Here is a 26,840-nt window from a genome sequence, read left to right as displayed (position 1 = left end):
TGCTTAACAAACCTCTCTTGTCTACATTCATAATAATATAAATTTAATGTGTAGACTGATTCTTGTCTAGTTTATTCCATATTACTAATGAAAGCTCTCCAAGTTAATGAGGTTTCAGTGCATTTCTACCTTCTCCATGAACTTGGGCTGGATGTCACAAAGTAGTGCTGAAACAGTGAAGTTCATTTTCTTGCTCCTTCTCGTGTTCACACTCAGAAAACAACAGATAGCAAGAAGGAAGAAGATAAAGGCAGGTTCCTTGGGAATTAATAGGTGGAATAAGCAGTTGTTGGATATGCAGCACTGATCTCACTATTAGCCATAGTTGAGAACAAGGTTGACTTATTTCAAAAGGTAAATTGAAGGGATGACCAAGAAAAGTTATTTGAAAGTTTCGTGGCAGGTAGCACTATGGCCAACAAAGTTTGAAACAATTAGCATCTACTGAAATATTTTCTATTTGCATGCCAAATTTCAGATAATCTGGGAATTGTAAGTTAGCAATAAAGTTACTAGATTAAACTTGGAGGCAATATTAAGAAAGGGAACAAAGAATTTGATTGTTTGCCATGTTTAACAAAAAGCTGGCTTAAAATTTGGGGGACTGCATGATACCAAAACATTTCGTGAAATGTCAGACAAATAGTGCAGGTTTGTTTTAGTGTGTGTGTGTGTGTGTGTGTGTGTGTGTGTGTGTGTAAAACATCAAACATATGGTTATTGTAAAACTCCTGGCCACTTGCACTGTGTGGATTATTTAGAGTCATTTTGATTCAATCCATGGTTCCTTTGAATGATGAGTTCATGAGAAAAACATATCCAGTCCAGCTCCATTTTCATTCTGTAACTCACTTGAATAATAGAATTAGGTTCTCGGTGGCTTGCTAATAACATGAGAATACTGCTGAGAGGAAGGTGCTAAATACTTTGGGCATCAGGGTAGCCATTGTGAGAATCAAATGAAGCAAATGATTGCCTAAATTGTCAATGTCATCAGTTTACTTACATTGGCGAGAAAGGAAGTCACTGCTTTTTGGTACATAGTAAAACCTTGATTAATTGGAATCCATAGGGATGGATGGGATTGTTAATAAGAGTACTCACTTTGTTTCATTCTTGGCTATTGACATGCTGCTTTAAAATGCTTGCATCCACTTTCGTGCCTCAGGAAAGTAGTCTCTATCATTTGATGGTCAATCCAGATGGACAGAAGTTATAGAAGAAAGAACTGAATATGATCTAGTCGCAGTTATCACTTGGCAACTACTTAAAAACTCAATTCCTTGAGGTCTTCTCATTTTGGGCATCATTAATGTTTTTCATCAATGTGAAGTTTGGAATGGGGACCAACAATTCAGGCCACTGGTTCGGTGTATTCTTGTTAATCAAGGTTTTACAAGAAAAGGCCTTGTCAATGCCCAGTAAGATTATAAACAGAAGTAGTTGCTTTAAAATTTGTTTCTTTGAAAGTGCTCTGGATCAGTGTTTCCAAACCCATGTTATAATACTGCAGACTGGCAAACTAGCTTTTCTGCCAGGATCCCGAGGGATGGAGAGGGAAAGAGAGGAGCAGAATTAAAATCATTGTCTCTGAAGTAACAAAAAGGTTTGGCTTGCCTGTCTGTTGCTCTGTGGTTGGGAAACACACTATTCTTCACCTTAAGATGCCCATGGAATCTTGGTTGTGCAAGAGTTGATGTCACATGTTTCAGTATCACTTTCAAGCCCTTTGGATCGTGGAGGATTCTGTTTTCAGGTCCTCTCCTGTACTTACCCAAAGTGCTTTTCCATGACTTGGTGTCTTGGTTTCTGAGAGGGCCCCTATTTCTTGTTGCTTGAGTGATGGCCCCGAAGAATATTAGCAACCAAAGGAATGACAAGTGAGATGGGTTTTCTCATGATGATAACCTGGATAGCAAGTAGACCTACCTGAATCAAAAACATGGCTAAAGAGAAGCCAAATCAGGGATTCACACACAAGTAGTATTACAGGCGACGCATGTGATTAAATACATAAAAACCCTTTTGCAAAGTCTCTGTATGTGGTGACCTATTATAGAAAGACCCCATTTAACTTGAAATTGATCATTCTCTTTGCTTTTCAAGTTAAGTAGGGCCTACTTAAATCAGCCTCCACATACAGAGAAGAAAAATCCATCACTCATACAGGTAATAGAGGAAGTCACCCCCACTCACTCAAGCAACTTCTACAAGCAGTCATAACACACTAGGAAAAATAGACCAAGCTAATTGTATACTGTCATCTCAGTGGTTGGATCTGGCTTCTTACTCAACTTGACTGAGGCAGATGGGGAGTCTCACAGTACACCCTTGGGCTTTTGAAAGCCTAGGGCACTGAAACCCTATAATGGCCTTTGTATGGAAACCAGTTTGGCATGTGGGGGAAGGAGAGGGGTGTGGACAGGGAGCCTCTGTCTGGGAGTTTAAGAAGGGACCCAAGTTAGATCAAAAATATGGGCAGTGCCCTAAAGTCTGGTTCCCAAGACTGCCAGGCAAGGGAATAACCTGTTCATTCTACTTTCTGTGTGCGTCTAGTGCTCTCTCCTCAGTAATAAGATAACAGTCTTGCCGATTACTCGTCACTAAGGGTACCCGGTTGTGGTGACATTGAGGCTGACCTTGGAGTCACCGCCCCCGCTGCCGCACTCTCCTTTGTCGTACCACCATTTGTTTTTCAATTTGTCCAAGAGGCCTTGCTCATTCAGTTTTAATACTGCCAGGTTAACAGCATTTCTTGAAACGATAAAACATAACTTGTAAGAAAATGCACAAATGCTTAGGAAATCGTTAACGTATAAAAAAGGAGCACAAGAGGACAAATTGGCTAAATTTCACAGAACGTGGAGCTATAAAAATGTCTGTACAGCAAATACAGGGTTAAATATTGGAAGGTGGCATGGAGGATAACATTTGCTCAAAACTGAAGTGTGCGGGATGGGGAAATTGTCTTTGAGAAAAAAAGTAACAAGAACACCACATCCATGCAATTAACATTCGTCACCATAACTTGGCTTTTACCATTTAAATTGAAAAAGCCGTTGAACTGTAAAATTAAAACAGCAACAAACAGTCAGAGAGGACAACACAGAGAGAGAACATTAAAAAAATGGAGGCATTAAATAGATGAAACCATAATTTACCGTCTTATTTAACTCCATGGAATATTGTAGATTTTAAACTTTTAAAAGTTACCTCAAAATCCACAAGAAAGAAAATGACAACAAAATGCATCAGGGTAGGTGGAATACTATAACAACACGGATATTGTTATATTATTCCACCCACCTTAATGCTGAGCCTTTAGGGGTTGCCACACCATAGCCTTTGGAATCCAGATTTCCACCAACTTTCATCGTATCACATGGCTTTCTCTGCTCAATGTACTCATTCATGGTTGACTCCAGCAGGAAGGCGAACTTTCCCTTGGACTTCCGAACTCGGGCTACCCCATCAGCTGTTGTTTTGGTAAACACAGATGGCTCTGCTGATTTCATGTAAGACCACATTTTCTCATACACAGCAATTTTGGATCTCTGTAACAAAATGATAAGAATTCTTTGGATGGCCAGATATGACATCTCAAAGGGACAATAGTGCAGTAGTTTTCAAATGTAACTGCTTTTAAATTTAAATTTTCATTTGTGTACATGTATGTGTGCATACGTGTGTGCGTGCACGCATGTGCAGGTACTCTCAAAGACCAGCAGAGTCTAGATATTAGATCCCTAAACGATGGAGTTGCAGATAATTGTAAGCTGCCTGACATGAGTGTTGTGGTGGTTTGAAAGAAAATAGTCCCCAAAGGGAGTGGCACTATTAGGAGTTGTGACCTTACTGGAGTGGGTGTGGTCTTTGTGGAGGAAGTGCTTCACTGCAGAGGTGCGATTTGAGGTTTAATATATGCCCAAGCCATGCCCAGTGAGGCAGTCCACTCCCTGTAACCTACAAGATGTAGGACTCTCAGTTTCTTCTCCAGCATACTGCTATGCTCCCTGCCATGATGATAATGGACTAAATCTCTGAAAACGTAAGCTGCCCTAATTAAATGTTTTCCTCTTCACAGCAATAGAAACCCTAAGGCAGGTGCTGAGAAACAAACTATGGTCCTTTCGAAGACCAGCAACTGTTCTTAATCAGCCCCCAAACAATTTTTATTGCAGTACACAGTACCAAGGTCATGATACACTGTTATTGTCCTCACACTTTCAGACATCTGTCATCATGTTTTAAAAACAGATTTCTCCAAACTGTGCTTATCATTGCTAATTGGGATGCTTTCTGCTATTTCCAAATACACTTAAAAATTCTGGTCCTGGCCAGCTGACTTGGTTTCATGGCTGTAGTAACTGGTTACAATCTGGCTTTGTAAAGCACTTTCTCATTTGAATTTTCTACTTGATAAAGAAACCCCCCTTAATGTCCTATCATCTTTTTAACCTGTATTTTCCTGAAAGAGGTGATTGGAATGGCATGGGAGGTCAGTTATAATAAAGTGCTTCCTTGTTCTGAGCTGATTCTTTTGTTTTTCTAGAACTCTGTTCCTTGGCACCACCTGCTAGAGCTATATAAAGCAATTCTGTGTGCTGTTCCACATGGCGGTCCTTCAAATACTGCAAGGGTTTTATTACATCCCTTCCTGATCTGATTATCTGATTAGGTTAATTCTATTGGCTGTTACTGCTTCCAAAACTCTCGGGACTTTGCTCTTTCAACCATAGGCTTGTTCGAATTTACGATGGCTCTTTTAAATTGGAGTGTTTAGATATAAACATGGCACTACTGAAGTATGACCATGACAGAATAAACGAAATGTTTACTTTCTGTCAATGGAGTATTCTTTTTGAATAATGGGGTTTGAAGTTGTGTTAGAGTATTTAATCACGCATCTACCCTTGCAACAAATATTTATTGAGTAGCGATTGGAGTTGTGAAGTATATAATAGAACAAATAGTGTTCTTTCCATTCAACTGGAAGCATCACAAAAACTGTTAGATTTTTTTCTATCAGTCTAAATCACCCTTGTCATTACTGTCTTGGTTTGAATTTAATCCTGTTAAAGTTCATTTGAGTTTAGAATGTGTGTCAAGTACTTAATATGTTTGTAGCTCCATGTGTAACCCTGTAGAGAACATAAAGGAAGAATGACCACAACTGCCCCAGAACTTCAGTTGAATTGGTAGCTACATCCTTAGGAATGAGAACCCTAGATAGAATCTATAAGATGACACAGGAACGAGATAATATGGTAAAACCCATAAACACATGCCATGATTGCAAGTGTCCTTCTGTGAGCTTTCCTGGCACCCATCCTGACTTGTTTGATAAGTTGTTTAGTTGCTCTTTTTTGAACTTTGGTCATCTTCATTGCATCCTTTATCTTTTCTTCTATTAAAAGAATTTCTCCAGCTCCTGTCATATCCCTCTAACAATGCAATTTTTTGAGACTTGGTCAGATTTGTCCAGATAGATCCTGGAATTCCCAAAGCTGCCTCGATAAAAGTTAAGCCCCATGCTTATGGTAATTAGACACCCGTAGAAACCCTCATGGAGTCACTGAAACTGTACACATCTCAGGATACACATTTGGATTTCATAAAGTATAGAAAAAAGAAGCCAGGGTAGCTATAGCTGAATGAGCAAAAACAAGATTGGTGGAAAACAAGTTTAGGATGATAATCCAGTCAGAGCTTGTAGGTCATGATTAAAATGTTTGGGTTTATTCTACATGTGATCAGAAACTGCTAGACGATTTTGAGGAGGCCTGCGTGTGTGACAGCATCCAATTAAATTTTTTAAAAGAGCTCTCTGACTGCTGTGTAGAGAATGGGATAGAAGATGGGCCAGAGTAGAAGCAGGGACATTACTTTGAAGGCTATTCTAAGAGCTCAGGGTACAGGTGGTGCTGGACAAGACTAAGAAGGATCAATGGAAGTGGATTTAAGAGGTTCCAGATTTGCTTTGAGGGAACAGTAAACAAGCCTTTTTGATGGACGTTTCCAATTGATAGTCTAAAGATAGCTTCTTATAAAGCATTTCATTAGAAAGCCTGTCTCTTGCTGCCACTCAACCACTGGACATCTACACTAGACAGTTTGGTTTGCCTTTTACCTGTCTCCTTCACTATTGCTATGTAGAAATGCTGTGAAAACTGTCTTTTCATCTCTCCATTGTTATGGCAGTTGTTCTCTCTAGGGCAAACCCTCCATCTTTTTGTTTTGGTCTTGACTCTATTGTCTCCCCACAAATCTCCTTGTTTAATTTATCTATTCAACCAACCCCTACAAAAGGCAAACCCAATTTCATTACAACCTTCCTTATAATTCTCTGAACTTTTCGTAAAATCTATGAAACAAAATTGTAACTCTTATATCTGATATCCAAGTGCTCATGGCTGCACTTTCCTTGGATTCAGTCACATTAGATGCAGACTATTCACTGAAGTCAGTCATGTAGTTTTATGTCTGATACCTCTGATTATGTTTTTGCTTTTGCCTGGATTACATTATTATTCCTGCAAGACCCAGAACAAATGCTTTCTGTGGCTTCTAATAATCTTTCCTGTTCCCACAGATGTACCTCCTTGACTGTTGCTCATCCCTTTGCTGCAGAGCTTGCTCCATCATGTTAAAGAGATTTGACCGTATGCATATTTTTCCGCTTGTGATTTGAGGATCTCTTGTGGACAAGGTCTATGCCTTATTCATTTTGCTAACTATGTTGGCAGTTAGTTCAATGTCACACATGGTAGTCACTGATGGTATATTTATTTAATAATAAATTTAGTCCTGGTCAGGGAGACAACCACATTATTGTCAAAAGACATCAAGACAAAGCCAGGTGGTAGTGGTGCATGCTGGCAGATATCTGAGTTTGGGGCCAGCCTAGTCTACAGAGAAAGTTTCAAGACAGTTAGGGTTACACAGAGAAACCCTGCCTTGAACAAAACCAAAAAAAGATATCAAGATAATAAAAATGGCCACCACAGCTAGCTTTATAATACTGTAGAAGTATAGAGCTCAACTTTATCTAAAGATTATTGAGCCTTATCTTTTGCTAAATCTACCAACCTGCTAAGCCAGGATATATACTTTGCTTTACAAAAGCATTCAAAACACTACTTATCAGCCTGAGTTGATGACACACACTTTAATTCCAGTATTTAATAGGTTGAGGCAGGAGGACAGAGAATTCAAGACCAGAAAAATGGTACTTAATCTGACTTGGTATCTGCCCATAACAATAACTTCAAAGTTAATGCTGTTTTAATAATCAATGTCTCTGAAGATTTAAATGTGACCCATAGACATAGATGTCCATATATACATTATCTTCATCTGATAGATAAGGCAATTTTAAGTGTCATAATGAAGTACCTTGTTACTGACTATACTTCAACAGCAATTTCCTGGCTTATTGCTATCCAAAATTAAGAAAAAGTAAATAATTAAGATACACATAAAAATAACTCAAGAACACTCATGTGCCTTCTAAAAATTAAAGAAAGTAAGCCATGCACTTACTTGAAATTGACCTATTTGTTTTCCGTAGTCATGTGCCCCTCCCTTCTTGCAAAGGTAACCACTGTCATAATTTGGTCTTTATTACCAACTTGTACTTCATTATGGCTTTGCCAGAATAAGCACACCTATTTTATGACCCTTCAGTCTGTAAATATGCTATATTTACAATTTTCTCCCTTGTTGTCATTAAAAACAACACTATGATGGGCATTTTTCTTTTATAAATTTATTTGTTTTATTCTTCATTTGGCCCAATCAGATATGATTATAAGGTGTAGTAGGGAGGAGGTTGTTGCTGAACAATTTGCATCCTATATTATTAGCAAAGCAGCTAATACTAATATCGATAAATTTTTGAGCCAAAGGCAACTTCATGAATTCTGCTCCAAGCATGCTCTGTTTTGAATTTATTTACGTCATCATTTAGTTGAGTTCTTTGATTGCTGACACAGATTGAAAGATTTATTCCTTTAGGTAATTATGCATTTCTAGAATATATGACGGGCTGTGCTTGAAGTGGGCACTTTGAATGTATGTGTTGTAAACACAGCATGCAGTAATGGATACAGTAATGTCAAGTCAGTGAGTGGCAGAAGTGACTGGGCCATGAATGATGACTAGTTTCTGAAGGAGAGTAGAATGAGAAGGAAGAAATTGCTCACAAGTGAGAAAAATTAAGCGGAGGAATTTGTCTTCCTAACTAGTATTTTACTAACACTATGGCATTCAGATCAAAGAGAAAAAATAAATATTAGAATTTTCTCTTTTTAGAGACTATTTTATTTTGGCTGAAATGCCAAAAGAAATAAAACAGACTAATGCTAGTTCAATCATCTGAACTTCAATTTAAAAAATTATGGCTGGGTCTGTAATAACAAGTTCATTTTTTTCTCAACTTGCCATGATTCATTTCCTTCATCCCATAGAGTACCACATTTTGTCAAAAAGGGAAAAAATAGAATCAGTTATTTAGTGAGGCTATGAGACAGCACTGGTAGGTAATTAGCAAAGGAAATCAAAAGAAGAAATACATGAATGGAGGAGGAACAGATTAATTAATCCACTAGAGCAGATCACTTAGCACTCTAGCATTAATGACTTCTGCAGTCACGCTTCTATTTGCATGCAATAAAACATGAAGGTCAAAGCTGTAAATTTTGTGTGTGTGTGTGTGTGTGTGTGTGTGTGTGTGTGTGTGTGTGTGTGTGTGTGCAGGTAGAAATTTGAATCCTGGGACCTGCAAATCTGTTAGGTGGAAGTCAGTGATTAGTGACTCACTTGCCACTCAGGTCACTGATCTGCCCTTGCATCTCTGTAATGGTGGAATTTGTTCCATATGACTGTAATCCAGTGGTGCTTCAGTAATAAAAATTCTTCTGTAGACACAAGAAGTACAGCCTGGCTCTACAGGGTTATGACAAGAGCATGGACATTATGGAAGAGGGCAAGGGGTGGATACACAGGAAGAGTTGAACAGAAGCAAAGGAAGAGTGGAAATATAATCTCAAAAGAGCATGGAGCCAGACTGCTTGGGGTTGAACCCCTCTTGCTAGTGGCATGAATTTTTTAGCCTCTACATCTCAATTTTCTCATCTGTAAAATCATATGGGTTTTAAACACCCACTTCAAAAGATTATTAGAAATTAACAGGTTAAAGTATTCTTATAACAGTGTCTAGAACACCAGAAATGGAAAGAATCATGTCTTGTTATAGTAAATATAGACAAATTTGCTTTAGTGGCAGATAAATGTCAATAGCATCATAAATTACCTTAGACCCATATTTGCAGAATCATGAGTTCATCTTATAAATGCTATCCTATGTTTAAATATTATTGGTATATTCCTGCAGAACATCTGTGATCTTCTAGTAAGAAAAATCATTATCATTTGACTTTTCATTTTTACATTTTTGTTGGTGGAGGAAGAAAGTTGGTGTGGTAATTTTCCCTTAAAATTTAAAGTTGCATTTATTTATTTGGTATGTACATGTACACATGTGTACGCACATACGCACATATGCACACACACACACACACACACACACACACACACACAAATTCCATGGCATGTCTTGAAGACCAGGAATAATTTACAGGAGATGGCTCTCCACCATTTGGATACTGGAGATTAAACTCAGGCCATCAGGCTTGGTAGAAAGTACCTTTATCCACTGAACCATCTCACCAGCCTAATCTTCCTTTTTAAATGTATATTTTTGTAGTATATTTGAGGCTTATAAATTAAAATCCCTATAAACCAGAGCCCTATTCATGGGGAAACCTATTTAGTACGATTTCCTACTTTTTCTCTGTGTTAAAATGGAATATATACTTGGTCAATAGAACATCTGCTTGGAGTCACTAGAATGATACAGTAGCAGAACCAGAGGCACCTTCAAAGTCGTCTTGCTCAACCTCCCATCCAGTGATGCCTCCTCTGTTCAAATGCCTCTGCTGATGAGGTATCCCTAGCTCTTACAAGGTAGGTTTCTTTGTAATGAGGAAGGTCAAGATGAGAGAAACTTCTTTCTGTTGGGCTGCCTTCTGTAATAAAAGTCTCCTTTATCCTATTTCTTACTTCTGCTTGAATTGAGCAATTGCTTTCCTCTTCTATCCTTCCATAGTAGTTAGCATCAATTCTTGTGCATAGGAAAGGTGATCCCCAGACAAAGTTGGGCCCTTCTGAGCAAGGAGGATGTCTTCTTTTGGTCTTCTCCACCTTAGTATCTGGTGATAATACCTAGCATGTACTAAGCAGCTTCCTAGGATATGTCTGTGGAATGAATGGAGATTAAAAGGAAGAGCCATCGATGTGGTCTAACTTTCCTCAATTTTGTGATTCAGAGTAAATGTACTCTCTTTCCCACACAGTGTATAGTTTGAAGTCTACCATCACAAAGTTACCATTGACTACTTCTTTTGTAGGCTGTACATACAAGGACCCTTTTTTGGTTAATTGTCTGACAAGAATCCTGATCTCTCTTTTTCTGGCCATAATCTTCCAGATGTATTTTTAATTTTTCAAAGCCTGATCCTAAAATATGCCAACAGAGTTGACCACAAATATGCTTGGTATAGTGCCATTAACAATATCTGTACATGAAGACAGACATTTGTCTTCATGTGGATAATCTAGAATTAATTGAATGAGTAAAAAAAGACCAATAAATCATTGCCAACAGAAGAAAAATATGCAATTTTATTTTATGGCATTAGTTTACTATCAGAGGAAAGAGTATTATGTTATTTCTAAGGAGAGTAGTTTGGATGTTTGTAACTTTTCTATACTCCAAACACATATGAATGAATAGTTTGAGAGCATAATATAAAGGAAGGGTCAGGGAAACTGGCTTTTGAGCACTCTGTGCCGTGTCCGTCAAAGGAGTATAGACATAATTTATTTGGTGACTGTTGTTACCAAACCACATTGCTTTGTGTGTCTTGTATCCAAATACCATGGAAAGACTAGATTTGACTTTGGAGGGTTAACTCCTACATTCCCCACAATATAATTGTCAGACTCCCTCAGAGATCGATCTCACAACTTTTTTTTGACAGCAGCCTTGGTCATCATAGAGGGGTTTCCTGACATTAAAGGGGCTTCTTTGTTTTCTAAGGGATACATTTTTATTTGAATGGGGGGATATATGTCCCCAGAAGGAATCTGGAATTCTTGACATTTTACAATGTTCCATTTAGGACTAGTCTGTCATGTATAGGACAGCAAGCAAGGGAGGTAAGATAAGAATTCCAAGGACTCCTTTTTCTCCCTCTAAATTTATTATATTGTTTGACAGTTTAGTTCCATCACTAGACTGAACCTCTAATTGAGAGTCTGCAATCAAACTATAATGAGTTTCCTTCTGTGTTGTTTAGCCATTGTGAAGTTTCTGCTTTTAATAAGGATTCAGGTATTACTGACAGATGTCACAAAGTCAAAGGTAACTTGGGCCTTCACCTTATCTGAAATGGGCACTTACTGAATCCATGTATTATATGTGTCCTTCCGAATATTTACAAGTAAATGCTACCTTGCAGATCAAATACTGGGATATGGACAGGTGACCTTTACAAGGCAAGGTGCTAGAGGGAAAGGAAGCAGATGATGCAGTTGCTCTGGAGAGGTCTAGCCCTCCCTCTGTCCCATCACCTTTGTCTTTCCTAAGGTCTGATGGGGTTAGAAGAGAATATTGTTCGTGTATGTCCTAGTGGGGCGGGCACAACAGGAGGTTGCAAGAGGTATGGTAAGGTATGAATAGTGTAGTCCTCTTGTCAAGTTCCGTACTAGAGTCAGAAGTCTCACTACCACTGAATCTCTTTTTTATGTTTATGTTTTTTCTATAGTGCTTTACTAGGTAGCCCAGGATGTTACAATCCTCCTGTCTTATTCTTCTGAGTGCTCATGTTACACGTGTCCACCACCACACCAAGCTCTAGACATTACTTAGTTGTGACTCAGACAATGGAAATTTCTAATAGTAGGTTTAAGTACTTGAAGGGGAGAATTTTGTGACAAGAGTTTGACCCACCACACAACCTTGCAGGCATCACTCTTCCTTATTCAGAGACTCCTTCAATTTCTTACTGCTGGAAGCAGAAGAAAGTCTGATATCTTTAAACGTTATATTGGTCTACCCCTTTCTGGCTGCCAAGGCGATTTAACACATACCATCATCTCAATTATGCACCTCAGGAGCCCTTTGAGACAGCTCCAGCAGTGATTGTTCATTGATTGTTGGAACCTGAGAGCTAAGAACAGCATCTGGGCCCAGTAGGGCTCAATAAATATTAGTAGAATGAAACAATGAGTTCTGGTTTTATGAATTAGGGAATCAAGGGGGAGAGGGCAATGGGCAAGAGATACTAGAAAAGACATTAGCCTATCTATTTGCCTCTATCCATCCACCATAAAGTCACTTCAAATAGACAAGCCTTGGAAAAACTATGCTAGTTTTAAAGCAAATACCAAACAGCATGCCACCTTAGAGGATATGGAAATTTGAAGATTTGCTGTTGATTCAACAACTTGTCTAAGATCATACAATAATGAATGAGGCAGAAACACTACCCAAGTCGACTGAATTGAAGGCTACAGACAGATCTTTCCCCTAAAACTCTCGACTGCTTTACTGGAAGACTACCCATCTGTTTGATTACAGAGAGCAACTTATCTTCTAAAATATTTTTTTCTTAACTTTTGGGAATTAGTAGAGACTTAGAAATTAGTCTTGGACTGCTTCTATCACAAATATTCTTGGTGCTCCGTGGTGCCCTGCTGTAGACGCCAAGTGTTAGATTTGCATCACCTAGAGGAACAAGGCAGTCTGCGGCAGACATGGGAGAGCACATGTGATCGGGTGCTTTCCTTCCACACAGGCTCTGAAGAAATCAGTACTTCTGGTGACTTGCATTGAGAATCATTGAATTTCACAACCCCCACCTAGCATAGGGAATATTTCCATTTCGATGTGAATCAAGGAACACCAGAAGTGATTTCATTTCTAAACCATGACCAAAACCCCATTTTCATTGTCCTTCCTTCAAACATACAGACAAGAACTGTCTCTTAGTTTCCTTTTGCTTCAATCAATGACTGCCTTGTGACTGAGTATTGGTAGGAAGAGGGAGGCAAGAAGAAGGAAATGCTTGCTGGCTTCTATTAGCTTTTCTATTGGTGGATTATGGTCCTGTCTGTGTTATTTCAGGGGCTGGGGACTTAGATAACTTCAGTGGAATTAGACATCACTTTTAGCTTTGATTTGGAGCTTTGCCTTCAACTGTCAAGAACTCATTGAAAATGCCTTTGCCTAACATTTTTATACTGTCTTCTACAGTTCATGGCAGGTTCTTGTCTACCTTAAGAAATGCTATTTCAGATGGCTCCTTTCCAAACTGATAGGTTCAGCGAAATTTCCAGTGACCTCTCTAGTGTCCCTTGCTGGCGTGCAAAGTCAGATTTCTATTCTGATTCAATTTACCTTTGACTTCTTTTGCCAAGGGAGACTAAGCATATTCCAGTTACATGAAAGTAGCCTGCTTTTCCAGTTCAGTTATGTGTCAAAAACAAGTCCTCTGCAATCAGCCCTGATAAAATGGCATCGCTAGCATCTTGTTGGTTTACCTACTTTTTTTCTTTCATTGCACTAACTCTAAATGAAAATGTACTATTTTGTTTATTTGTTGTTGTTTTTAAAGTCTGAAATAGGATTTATTTATTTTGTTCATTTGTTTCACTGCACACAATGGGAAAATATCCACTTTTAGCACTTAGAACAATGGCTGTCATAGTGTACCATCAGAAAATGTTAATTTAATACATAAATGAACAGTTTAAATTTAAACTCAGATTGTTTTACAAGGAAGTATAGATTCTCTCCCTTCTCTCTACTTCTACAGTCAAGAAAGGAAAAATGGTAATTCTAAGGAAGCATAGATGGGAACAGAAAGAATTTGCACTCAACCCCACCCCCCAACTCCAAGCTGTCTCTTAATGGAGGAATTGCTATGATGAGATTGACCAAAAAAACAAAAGATCAGTGAACTGGCTGAAGTTGAATTTGTTTTTGGTTCAGATTTACATTTTGACTCATTTTTGAATTATTATTCCCTTTGGTTAGCTCTTATATTGCTGCTTTGTTATTTTGCAGTTTCGTACATGCATACATGTATTCTGATTACACTCTTGAATTTTTTGCTACTGATAAGATTCAGGTACATTGCCTTTACTGATCCCCACAGGCTCCAATGGATAGTGTACATGCCATTGACCTACCCATTTGATGTGATTTTCTGTAGCTTTAGTCATCTTCACTGGTTCATTACCTGAGCTAAAAGGCACAAGTTAAGTTAAACCTACTAGTTTATCACAAGGCTCCATATGCTGTCATTAGAGATAATGTCTTCTTCTTGACTTAGGCAAGGTACTTAACTTTCTCTAAGACTCTTAATAGCTGAAATTTGCAGGCAAATGAATATCACTAGAAGAAACCATTCTGAGTGAGGTAACCCAGTCACAAAAAGAGAAACATGGTATGTATTCTCTCATACATGGATTTTAGACATAGATCTGGGGAGTGCCAGCCTACAATCCCACTGCCAGAGAGTTTGGGAAACAGAACCTTCAACCAATGACTGATGGAAGCAGAGGCAGACTCCCACGGCTAAGCACTGAGCTGAACTCAGGAATCCAGTGACAGAGAGGGAGGACTGATGACTGGGCTGGGGTTAACCCCCAGAAACAGCTGACCTGACAAGGGTTAGCTCTTGAATCCCAGACTGATGCCTGGGAATCCAGCATGGGACTGATCAAGACCCCCTGAATGTGGGTGTCAGTGAGGAGGCCTAGGTAATCTATTGAGCCTTGGGTAGTAGATCAATATTCATCCCGGGTATACAAATGGACTTTGGGCTCCCATCCAACAATGAGAGATGCACTCTCACCCTGGACTCTTGGAGGAGGGTCTAGGCCCTGCCCTGGATGAAATGACAGACTATGGACACCCCCATGGAGGGCCTCACCCTCCCTGGGGAAATGAGGTGATATTGGGGGAGTTGGGGGGAGGGCACGGAGGAGGGGAGGGAAAGGGAGAGGGACCTAGAATTGACATGTGAAGCAACCTTGTTTCTAATTTAAATTTAAAAACAAAATATAAAAAAGAAAAAGAGATAGAATAGCAAATAAAATAATTCATAAAAACTCCTATCAAGGGGCCTGCTATATAGTAAGTCCTTAATAAATTAGACTGTACCCACATGACAAATGTGAAACTAACACACCCTATAGCCACTGTGCTAGTTAGTTTTTGTCAACTTGGCACAAATTGGAGTCACCTAGATGGATGGACCCTCAGCTGAGGAAATACTTCGGTCAGATTGACCTGTGGGCATGGCATGTTTGTGTGGCATTTCCTTATTGCTGATTGATATGGGAGATCCCAGGCAACGGTGGGTGGTATCATCCTTAGGTGGGTCTTGGGAGGTATAAGAAAGGTAGATGAGCATGAGACTGGAGTGAAGCCAGTAAGCAGCTTTCTTTTGTGGTTCCTGCCTCTGTCCCTGCTTGATTTCCTTCTCTGACTTGCCTCGATCATGAAGTTTGGCTGGGATGTGTAAGCCAAATAAACTCTTCCTTCCCCAAGTTGCTTTTTAAATAAGATTAATTTTAACCTATGTACATGTGTTTATGTCTGTGCATGGGTATGTCAATGAGTGTGGGTTCCATTAGACGTCAGTGGCAACTGATTTCCCTGGAGCTGGAGTTCCAGGCTGCTGTGAGCCACCCATGTGTGAGTACTCTTGAAGAACAGCAAGTGCTCCAAATCACTGAGCCAGATGCCTAGCCCCCAAGTTGCTTCTGTCATGGTATTTGTCATAGCAACAAAAACCCAACAGTTTTGCATAATTTGGTTTGTTAGAGAATTTGTGCTTAAAGACTACAAGAAAGAAGTAGAATTTGAATGCGTCATGAAGTGAGTGGTTTGATGGTTAGTTTTCTATTGTAAATTTGATGGGATTTAGAATCACAGTGGTAACACATTTTTGGTTGTATCTATAAGGGTATTTCTAGAAAAGTTTAACTGATCAGGGGAAATATACCGCAAATGTAGGGAGCTCTATTCTATTGGCTGGGGTCTTGGACTGAAAGAAAAGGAAAAATAGACTGAGCAGTAGCATTCATCCCTCCCTGCTTCCTGACTGTGAATAACATTCAACTGGCTGCCCCATGTTCCTGTTGCCATGCCTTCCATGCCATGATGGACTGTATCCCCTGGCACAGTCAGCGAAAAATAAACCTTTATGTTGGTTTTGGCAGGTATTTTGTTGCAGCAACACAAAAAGTAACTAATGCAGGAAAGTAAGGCAGATAGCACTGGGGCACATGATGACATGCACACAGATGTAACAGTGACGATGGCGTCAGATTTAGTGTTGTCAGTGCCACTGAGGTATAGATTGAATCAGATCTGACTGATTAGGTACTTGGTGAAAAATATCTTATAAGGCCAAATGGGGCCGTTAAATGTTCAATTTCAATATATTCTCGTTTTACCTCCCTGGTGGCTCACCACTTTGAATAGTTGGATTTAGATTTAAGTCTTTTCTTCCTTTCTGTGTCAGACGTGTTCCAGTAAGTATTATTTCTAAAGGCACTATGCTGATTAGAAAAAAGTGACTGGCTGGGGTTTTGTCTGGCAAACACACTGACTGTGAAAGCTGCGGGAAAATTGATTTGCTGGCATTTGCATGTTCTGGCACAAATATGCTGCATGGAAGCCCATAGAACATTCTGGTAAATTCAGCAAGTGAGGATGACTTCATAGGGTGATTATGATCCATGAATGTTCATCACTGGGGTAAAAGCAATGGTCTCCATATGCAAAATGCCAAATAAAACCACCACTAATTTTCTGTGACTCTACTTAGATAAGTACAAAATAGCGAATTAATCTGATATCCAGCACCTAAATACAAACCAGCATACTTGTTTACATTCCTAGTCTTCACACTTCACAGATACCATGCTGTCTTTATTCTGCCCTAGCCCGTGTTAGTGCTGTGGATGAACCACCTGGTCAGCAGTGTTCTGAAAGGGCCTGCCTGTCCGTGGTGAAACTTGCAGTGATGTGGTGTTTTTCTTTGTAGGGCACTGATCTTGATGTTACAGTGTTGGCTTGCGTACCTATTAGCTATGTGATATTAGACAAATCAGTTACCTTCACTAAGCCTCAGGGTTTTCATCTGGAAAATGAGTATAATAATAGGACCTGTCTCACAATATTACTGAGATGATGAAATAAAATACTGCCAATAACAAGTTTAGCGTAACTCATGACAACATAGAACACTCCATCTAATAGTTACATCAGGCACTGTGCTAGATGCAGCAGGGAATGATGGTGCATTAAATGTCTGTACCTATGCTCAAAGCTAAAAGAATTAACAGAAATGTCATTCAACTGATCTCCGTATAGCTGTGTTGTTCAATATGCTAGTTTATATCTACACATGTCTACTTGAAATGTGGCTAGTACTATTGAAGGAGTGGATTTTAAATTCACTTTTAATTAATTCAAATTTTAATAAACAGATAGTAGCTAATAGAATTGCAGCAAGAAGACACAAAGAACTACTTTGGTCTACTTTCGAACATTTTCCTCCTTTTTTCCTGTCGATGGAGGCAATGACTGCCTCAAATGGAGACACATAACTCTTGCTTATTTGTTGCTCTGGATTTGCTTAGCCAGCCTGTGTTTATGGAAAGCCTCTCTAGAGAAAGCTAAGCTGTGCTATTTATGCAGGCAAAAATTCCTCACACACATGCTGAGAATGTTTCTTTTGAACTTAACCTATTTGTATAAAATTGAAAATAAATGGCTTCCCATGTCTAGGTGTGCTATGAAAGAATATTCTCATTATATCTATCTAAGAACCACAATTTCCTTCAAAGGAACAGATTATTACACAAGAAAATGCTCGTTAGAAAAAAGTTGAGAATGCTATTTAAATTTTCAGCCAGCCTGATGCTATATCTCTGGTTCTAGAAGTTGTTATGTTAAGTTGTTTGAACTGAGTCTTTTCGAGTCTCCTTCCCAAGGGAATAATTCTAACTGTCATGAGCAGCCAAGTAGCAATACTCAAAGATCCCCATTATTTTCCAAGCATTCTTTCCTTTATCTGCTCTGTTAGATATGTTGAGATGTTGTGTATGATCAAAATTGAAAGTGGTAGACCTTCAGTGATACTTTCTTTTAACATTTTAAGTGACTGTCAAGTGTCTGCAGGTGATTTTATCTACTATTTTTCACCCTATGTTATATTTGTGTTAAGGTCACTGCTGTAAATTTGCCTCAAGTCACCAAAGGAAAATAGGACTAACATTTTCTATGGTTGTAATTCCCTGGGAATCAGGCAAGTTGAATGTCAAAGCCATTTGGCTTGGTTGCTGTCATACAGTCACCAGATACTTAGACCACACTATTCCAAAAGTCCCAAACTAAAGCAAATGCTGCCAAATTGTAGATTTGTAAGTTAAAACCTTTTAGGGAACAAATAACAACAACAAAACAAGAAAGAGATTCGTGAGCTGAAGCCAAGCTGTTTTTTTATTTAGAGCCTCAACTTGAAAACTAGACTGATTTAATTTTAGCCCTGCTCATTTTTCTTCTAAGGTTGAGCAGAAATAAAATCAGAGTGTGAAACAATCAGAGAGTGAATGACTTTAGGGTGATTTGACCTGAATGGGATAGCTTTATCATACTCCTAATCCAAAGGTCTGGGATCTTTCTGGAAGAGGGATTGGAAAGATTGTAAGAGCTAGAGGTGGTGAACAATTCCAAGGAAATGCATCTTCCAGACACAACAGGGCAGATACATAGGTGAACTCACAGAGACTGGGACAAGATCTGCACAGGCTCAAGACAGACAAAATCACTATACAAAAAGGGAAGTAGTCACACAGCCCCACCCCTAGCCAAGAAGTTATTTGCAATTGACAGCTGGGGACGGGAGAAAAATCAGTTTTCTCTAATGGAATGATACTGGGTACATCAACCACTCCAGGGCAGGCTTCATGTTCAGGAGTAGTTAGCTAACAAATTGGACTCCATGTTTTTTAGTGGCATTTGCCTTTTCTTTAAGAGGAAAAGAACATGAAGTTTGGTGGGTAGGAGGATCTGGGAAGAGTTGGTGGATAGGAAAGCATATGATAAAAATGTGCTGTATGAAATTCTCAAAGAATAAAAATCTCATAGTCTGAAAACCTTTTACAACAAACCAAATCACAATATTATTTCATTTGACTTGAATTTCAGGTAGACTTGGATATCATTTTTCTTCAGTAAAGATCAGTAGTCAAAATGCAGGAAGAAGCCATGTTGAATTTTAAAGGACTTAGACAAATAAGAGGAAATTGAAAGCTAGAATTGTATTTCCAAATTTCATGTATTTGCTAGTGACTGAAAAACTTGGGGCCTGTGGAATAATTTATTGGCAGTCATTGCTTTGAAATGCATTTCCCTTAAATCCTCATTTTTGTGCCAGCAACTTATCACCAAAGAAATACAGTAACTTGAAAAGCATGCCCTCTAAATCCTGAGCAAGAGTGTTATTATCTCTTGTTATTGCAGAGAAGTGGAGTAGGCCAATAATATATTTTATGTATTTCTCCTTTAAGATGCTTCTGCTTGCCTTCTATGCTGACTCTGATCAACCAGTTGCAGACTTTTATCAGCTGGAATTACTGATCACTATCTTCCTTGCTTGTCCCTACCAAGAGTGTCTCTACATTAAAGTCAACACAGCTAAGAACTGTATATACAATCCTGTCTTAGCCATTAGGATAATTTGTGGCCAAGAGTCAAGACTGTTTTCTTCCCCATGATTAAACTACTTGCTTCCATTAATTCCCCAAATTCAAAGTCATTTGCAAAAGTTAATTTCTACTAGGATAACTTTTCTTTCACTATCTGATATGTAAAGACACCAGAATATTTAATCACAAGCCTTCCTATGTAGTCATCTCTCTTTAAGATGTGTAGTTTTTTCCCCTCAATCTCAAAATGACTTGGATATTGCTTCTCCTTCTCCCTCCTAATGGCAATCTGCATTTCTACTGATTTATATCCAACCCATTCATTATCTAGTTGCTGAAAAGTATGTTATTAATGAGAGGCAGGTAGGAGTCAGGCTGTCCTCCCCAGGTTTAAATGAATCCTTAAGACGGTACAATCAAACAGATATGCAAAATAGGCCATTATTAATGTAACATTAAGGCTACAAATTTAAACAAAATAAAGAAATGCAGATTTGTTAAGTCTCTCATTGTTTTAGTCTTAGCACCATGATGGTACCTGCTGCATGTATAGTAAGGCATGGATCCCAAAGTATTGAAAACATGACCTATGCATATAAAAGGGCCTCTAGGATTAACTGTTAGACTGCCAGAATAACACAACCATGCCCATGTAACTGACTCAATGGAAGTATGATCTTTGAACTCTTCTTTCCATGGTTTGTGCTGCTTTGCTTAGATAAGAGTATGCCTTATATTATGTAACAGATAAATTCCTAGAAAAATTGTCATACAGCAAATTCATTTTTTTGAAAATCATATTTTATTTCTTAACCAGTGCACAGGCTGGTCTATGCTTACTTCTGAAAATTCTCTTGCCTAGCTTTCTCTGACAAGTAACTAATGATCTCTAAACAGCACAATGCATTAAGGGATTTCTGTTATCCAGGGAAGAATATGTCTCCGATATGAATAATTTCCACCAATTTCTTTTATTTGTTGTGAATTTTCTGATAGATGGATTACTTAAAGTAGAGTTCAAGCTATGCTGTATAGGTAAAGATTTGGAAGGACGTCAAAACATTAATGTTTTAACTAGTACTTCTTAATCTTTAAATTGGCAGAAAAGAAGTCCCAGAAATTGCCTGGGAAGAAAAAAAAAGCCAGTACAAAGTGATTCAAGGTAGGGGGTCTTGATATAATGGATGCTCTGCTGCATCCCCAAAGTGCCAAGGGCAGAAAGAGGTATCCATGGTAACAACAAGAATCCCAGTGGAACAAAATGTGGAAAAACCTGGACCAACCTTACAAAAACTGATCTGGTCCGCATGAAAGAGAGGAAATTGCTCTTCAGCTATGATAGAAGGCTCTTTTATGTACCCACAATTTTTCTTCAGGTGATGATGGCAACCAAAAGAAAGTTACAAAGAAGGATCAGGCTCTTTTTTAAGTTTTCACTGGAGGTGCGAATGATTTGTGGAGGACCGCTCTGTAACTCATTAAGAGCTGCGACTTAACCTTGTAGGGATTTTAGTAATGTCCACACTCAGTTTTAATCCGTAAAGGCTACACAGATTAGAAAATTTATCAACTGCCTATGGCTACAGGTGTTGATGAAGCCTAGGCTACCTGGCCTCTGGGCTGGAGAACGTGTCTTTCCTGCTCAACAACTGGAAGTCTACTACCACCCTGCTGCCTATATTAAATAGACAATTCATGACCACTCTATGGATGGAAGACTTTGACAACAACAGTTATACTTCTATTACCCAATGCCCTTAGTACATTAAAATGGCTATGGCAGTGCAGAAGCAATAAAATGGAGAGGAGGTGAAAAGACTACAGAGAGCTCACTGCTTCATTTAAGGACTGAAAACCTGCTATTGATCATATTACTGTTTTTCAGAAAGATGTACCAAACTAGCCTTCCTTAGTAAAGGTAGGTTTCAGCTCATAGGCCCCTCACTGGTCAAATTCACTCACTCACAGGAGGCTTCATACTTAAATATGGTCAGATAAAAAATGTGTGTGTGTGTGTGTGTGTGTGTGTGTGTGTGTGTGTGTGTGTACATCCTGAAAATAGGCAAAGCAAAGAGGAGATTCTAGGCTTTTATTAGAGCATTCCCTTCTCTACTACTTTTAAATTCTGTTCATATTCTTGAGCTCATTGACTTCCTCTGGATTTTGAACTCTTCTGGGTGATCTGGTTCATGCTAACACAAATACTACTGTCTGAGCTTTGAACTTAGAACTATGGAGAACTTGAAGTAGTAACACAGTAGAACTCTCTCATCAGGAAAGGCACACAAAAGGACAAGGAAAAGGAAGGGTGATGCAATAATAGGAGAGTACTTTGGGCAATGACTAAGAATTAAAAGCTGTTGGTTAATTTCCCATTGTGGGGAGCATTATTTTGCTTAGAGATTCTAACTCTGTTTTAATACTTGAGCTACTACGTCTAGCGTTCAGCTCTCTTTATCACTTCCTGGCCTCTAGACTGGAGGATTTTGAAGCTTGAGATTTCTTTTAGCCTCTGTAAAAACCTGATTACAGGAATGTAAAGCTGGCTCAGCAAGTAAAGGCACGTGTCAACATGGCTGGTGACCTGAATTGGATCCCAGGGTCCACATGGGAGGAGAAAATTCTCTCCCTCAAGTTGTCCCCCAAACTCCACATACTTGCCATGGGAGATGCACCCAACCTCTACCACAAATACAAATGTAAGGACAAAATCACATATACATCCATAGAAGCCCAGATCGCCTGAGATATAGATGCAAGTTATTCAGGGAAAGGGCAACCTCTACATGCAGGCTTTCATTTCTAAGTTCTTGAGTATTCTACATATTCTGTCTCATTTTTCCTTTTTATAAAATTTCATGTGTACTTTTGTTTCCAGATTCTTTTCCTACTAGTATCTAGAGATAGTTGCCCAAATTCTTCCAGGTAGGGACAGTAAGTGCTTCCTGAAGTTTCTGTAAAGTCCCTAACATAAAAATCCCAACCAGTCAAAGCCCCAGCAGGGAAGAAAGGGAAGGGAGGGTCTGCTAAAGGAAATTAGGGCAAACCTTTTCACTTGGGGCTGGTTTTCAGGCTCTTGTTGTATTCCCAACTCCAGTTTGATTTTGATCTCAAATTCCCGTAGCTCCATGCTATTTCTTTTTTTAATTTAGATTAAAAATACTTTATTTTTTTAATTTTTAATTTTTTTTATTTTTTTGTTTAAATTTAGATTTAGAAACATGGTTGGTTCACAAGTCAGTTCCAGGTCCCTCTCCCTTTCCCTCCCCTCCTCCCGTGCCCTCCCCCAACTCCCCCATTATCCCCTCATTTCCCCAGGGAGGCTAAGGCCCTCCATGGGGGTGTCCATAGTCTGTCATTTCATCCAGGGATAGGCCTAGACCCTCCCCACAAGAGTTCAGGGTGAGAGTTCATCTCACATTGTTGGATGGGAGTCCAAAGTCCATGTGTATACTCGGGATGTATACTGATCTACTGCCCAAGGCTCAATAGATTACCTAGGCCTCCTCACTAACACCCCCATTTAGGGGGTCTTGATCTTCACTGGTAACTGGTGTTTGGACCTCTCTATACACAGTCTTTCAGGGTAGGAAGCTTGGACCACAGGGCTCCCTGTATGGTCCATATAGACATTAATAAAACAGTCCCCGTCAAGCAAGAGCCATCCAATAAAAGGGAAATGGAAAAGGAAGGGGCTATCTGCATCATAGGACAAAAATATAGGACAAAAATTAGAAAAAAATAAAGTCTCTGGTCATTATTCACCTGTAGTTTCATTTCTTCCCTGTTTGTCATTTTCTAGGGGTCTTATTGTTCAGTATACAACTAGATAAAATTGCTTGGAATTCCCTACAGAGGTCTGTACTTAGAAACCAGCATCTTGAGTATGGACATAAGACCCAGTAGTCTGTATTTTAAAATATCCCCCAACTTTGTTGTGGTGATGCATGTTTATAATCATAGCATTTTGGAGATGAAGGTTGGAGAATCAGAAACTCAAGATGAACCTTTGTTATATAGTGACGTCTTCCCTCAGAAAACAAGACAGCAAAATCAAACAACAATAACACAGATTCCACTGCAGATTGGGCTGGTGTGTAACAGGTTCAGTTAAGTCCAAAAGTTTGAAAGAAGTCTGCACAACATAGCAAGACCCACCCTCCATCTCAATGAAATAGAATAGTAAAATATTTCTTCGACATCTCTGACAATTGTTCATCAATCTACTCTTGAAGACTGCCAGTGATGAACAGCTCACTGAGGACAGTCATTCTGTTTTTGGTTTGCTCTATTGCTGCAGTTCTCATCCTGTGGGACCCCTCTGGCAAATCTCTATCTCCAAAAATATTTACATTACAGTTCAAAGCAGTAGAAAATTACAGCTATGAAGTAGCAACAAAATAATTTTATGGTGGAGGTCACCACTACATGAGGAACTGTATTAAAGGATCAAAGCATCAAGAAGGCTGAGAATCACTGCTCTATTAAAATGTTCCTTTTATCTTTTTCTCAAATCTTTACTCTTGAATATAACATTTTGAACTCTTTTCCTGTCCCTTAGTGTAGCATTTTTGTTACATATTCTCTTTAGGTTAAATATCTTGTCTAAATGTAATGTTGGGGAACTATTTTAAAAAAAACTTGTCAACTTGTTTGTTGGATGCTTCCAGATAGCAATGCTCTAAGTTAGGATCATCATCAGTGAACCATGAAAAGTTATGGCTGTTTTTCGTTTGTCATCTCAAAAACTTCTAGCAACTTAAAAAACTTTTCCTTGGTTCTGAGCAACATGGATTTATCAAAGTCTACTAGAGTTTATTTGTATTTATCCTTAATAATCATTTTCCCTGGTTCCCTCAGCAATACTAGAGACTGAACCCAAGCTAGACCAGTGCTCTACCACTTAGCCATATCCCTAGACTTCTCAAATATTGATTGTGTTATTCTTAAATTTGTTTATGAAATTGGCTGAAATCCAAGGCTGAGCAAATAGATCAGAAGCATCCTTCAGAATCTGGCTCATAGGACACTGTCTTTTCTTCTATTTTAGTATACAACAGGCTTCAGTAACATAGTAATCATAAGCATCCAACTTGTACGTGGGAATGTGTGTTTTATTGGCCTTATCTGAGGACAGTGGCAGTATCCAAACATTTTAAAATCAAACTTCAACCTCTGTGTAAGAGGACTTTGTGTCTCTTTGTGTTACTCCATTCATACTGCTTCCATGTTAAGGAAAAGGATTGTTGACAATGCCTAATGCAATCGGCTTCTTTTTAAATGTGAAACATCTGCTATGAAAACATTTGATACTATTTGCCCAAGTGTGGATAGATTTTGCTTTTCAATGTCAGTTCCTCATACTCATTTCAAAGAATGTAAAATATTCCTCAGAGAGTATTGTTTTAATGAATGTCATCTTCACATATTAAATGTAAAGGATAAAATTAGAACTAACATAGAATTTAGAGGAATTTTGACTTGAGTAACAATTTTCAGTTTACTCTACTATAACTGTTTCAAACCTTTTTTTTTGGTTTTATGAGACAGGGTTTCTCTGTATTGTTTTGGAGGCTGTCGGTCCAGCCTGGCCTCAAACTCACAGAGATCCGCCTGTCTCTACCTCCCGAGTGCTGGGATTAAAGGTGTGTGTTTCAAACCTTTTAAAAATAACTTCTCTCTTTTTTTTCAAGACAGAGTTTCACTGTGTTGTGTAGCCCTGGCTATCCTTGCTCTTACTCTGTAGACCAGGCTGACTTCGAACTCACAGAGCTCCACCTTGTCTGCCTGCTGAGAGCTGGTACAGAAGGCATGTGGCACCACAGCCCTGGCTGCCTTAAAGTTATTTCTAAACTCCCTCTTTCATAAACATACACATAAGCCTTTTCATGCAAGAGAGTAGGTGATAGATATCATAATACAGTATACGTAGGGTAGGGAAAGGGTTTCTGATGTTTTATTTATATATTTCAAAATTAGATGAGAAGAGTTTGAAGTTTTCTGACACACAGAAATGGTAATATTTGAGGGCAAAGGAAACCATATTTACTCTGATTTGATCATTACACATTGCACACATTTATGATTATAATTCCATATCCCTTAAATAAGTACATATATTATTATATGTTAATTAACATGTTAAATTACATATAATATGAAAACAAAGGTTGTAACAGAGACAATTTTCTCTTCAGACAGATAACTTTCTTCAGTACTTCAATTCTAGCATGCCTCTTCAGCCTTTGTTACCATAGTTTACTAAGTGTCTGAGTCATTTAAAAATGTAACACTTAAAGATTTCAATAGTGGTCACTGGAGAGAAATGTAAGTCAAAACCAACTATCCTTGACTAGCTCTTTTCATGTACAATTATCATACAATCCATTGGCAGATTTCATAAATTCATTACTAAAATATATCCTAAATATGATGTATCATTCGGTATCCATCCCTGTAACTTTAATGTTGGTTTTCATTTTTAGACACGATGATTTTTTTCTTGTCCCCTAAAGCATTCTGTGATTGTTCTTTCTTCCTTCCTTCCTTCCTTTCTTTCACGTGTCAGATTTTCACATGACCTTCTTCTTGAATTAAAAGTTAACTCCTGCCGGGCGGTGGTGGCGCACGCCTTTAATCCCAGCACTGGGGAGGCAGAGGCAGGCAGATCTCTGTGAGTTCGAGGCCAGGCTGGACCGATAGCCTCCAAAACAATACAGAAAAACCCTGTCTCGTAAAACCAAAAAAAAAGTTAACTACCTAGAGAGACTTTCTCTGAGTCTTTCCCTCCTCAAGCTTCCACTTATAATATTCACATCTAATCACAAATCATTCTCCACTGTACCTGAGAGCTCTTAGCAGTTCTTAAAAATTATTCTATATATGTGTTTCATCACATGTTCATTGTTTCTCTCTATCCAACAAAATGTATGTTTCTTGAAGGCGGGGATTTGGTCACATTCCTATTCAGTTTCCTGGTGCCTACA

General features: G+C 38.7%; 1 protein-coding gene across 7 annotated transcripts in view; it reads right to left on the bottom strand.

The window, feature by feature from the left end:
• Gria3 (glutamate ionotropic receptor AMPA type subunit 3) overlaps nucleotides 1-26,840 on the bottom strand; it is a 271,976-nt gene that overhangs the window by 21,704 nt on the left and 223,432 nt on the right. For 4 of the 7 annotated variants that reach the window (XM_013118241.3, XM_013118240.3, XM_005076820.4 and 1 more), the window contains one exon: nucleotides 3,307-3,554. In XM_013118241.3, coding sequence (XP_012973695.1) covers nucleotides 3,307-3,554 — 248 coding nt within the window. Of the gene's footprint in view, nucleotides 1-2,639; nucleotides 2,755-3,306; nucleotides 3,555-26,840 lie in introns of all 7 variants that reach the window. The other 3 variants (XR_005876856.1, XM_021231035.2, XM_013118242.3) reach the window with 1 other exon arrangement.

The sequence above is a fragment of the Mesocricetus auratus genome, unplaced genomic scaffold, assembly GCF_017639785.1.
Source record: "Mesocricetus auratus isolate SY011 unplaced genomic scaffold, BCM_Maur_2.0 Super-Scaffold_100003, whole genome shotgun sequence".
NCBI lineage: Eukaryota > Metazoa > Chordata > Mammalia > Rodentia > Cricetidae > Mesocricetus > Mesocricetus auratus.
The sequence above is the reverse complement of the archived record's forward strand: the minus strand, read 5'-3'. Positions and strand labels throughout refer to the sequence as shown.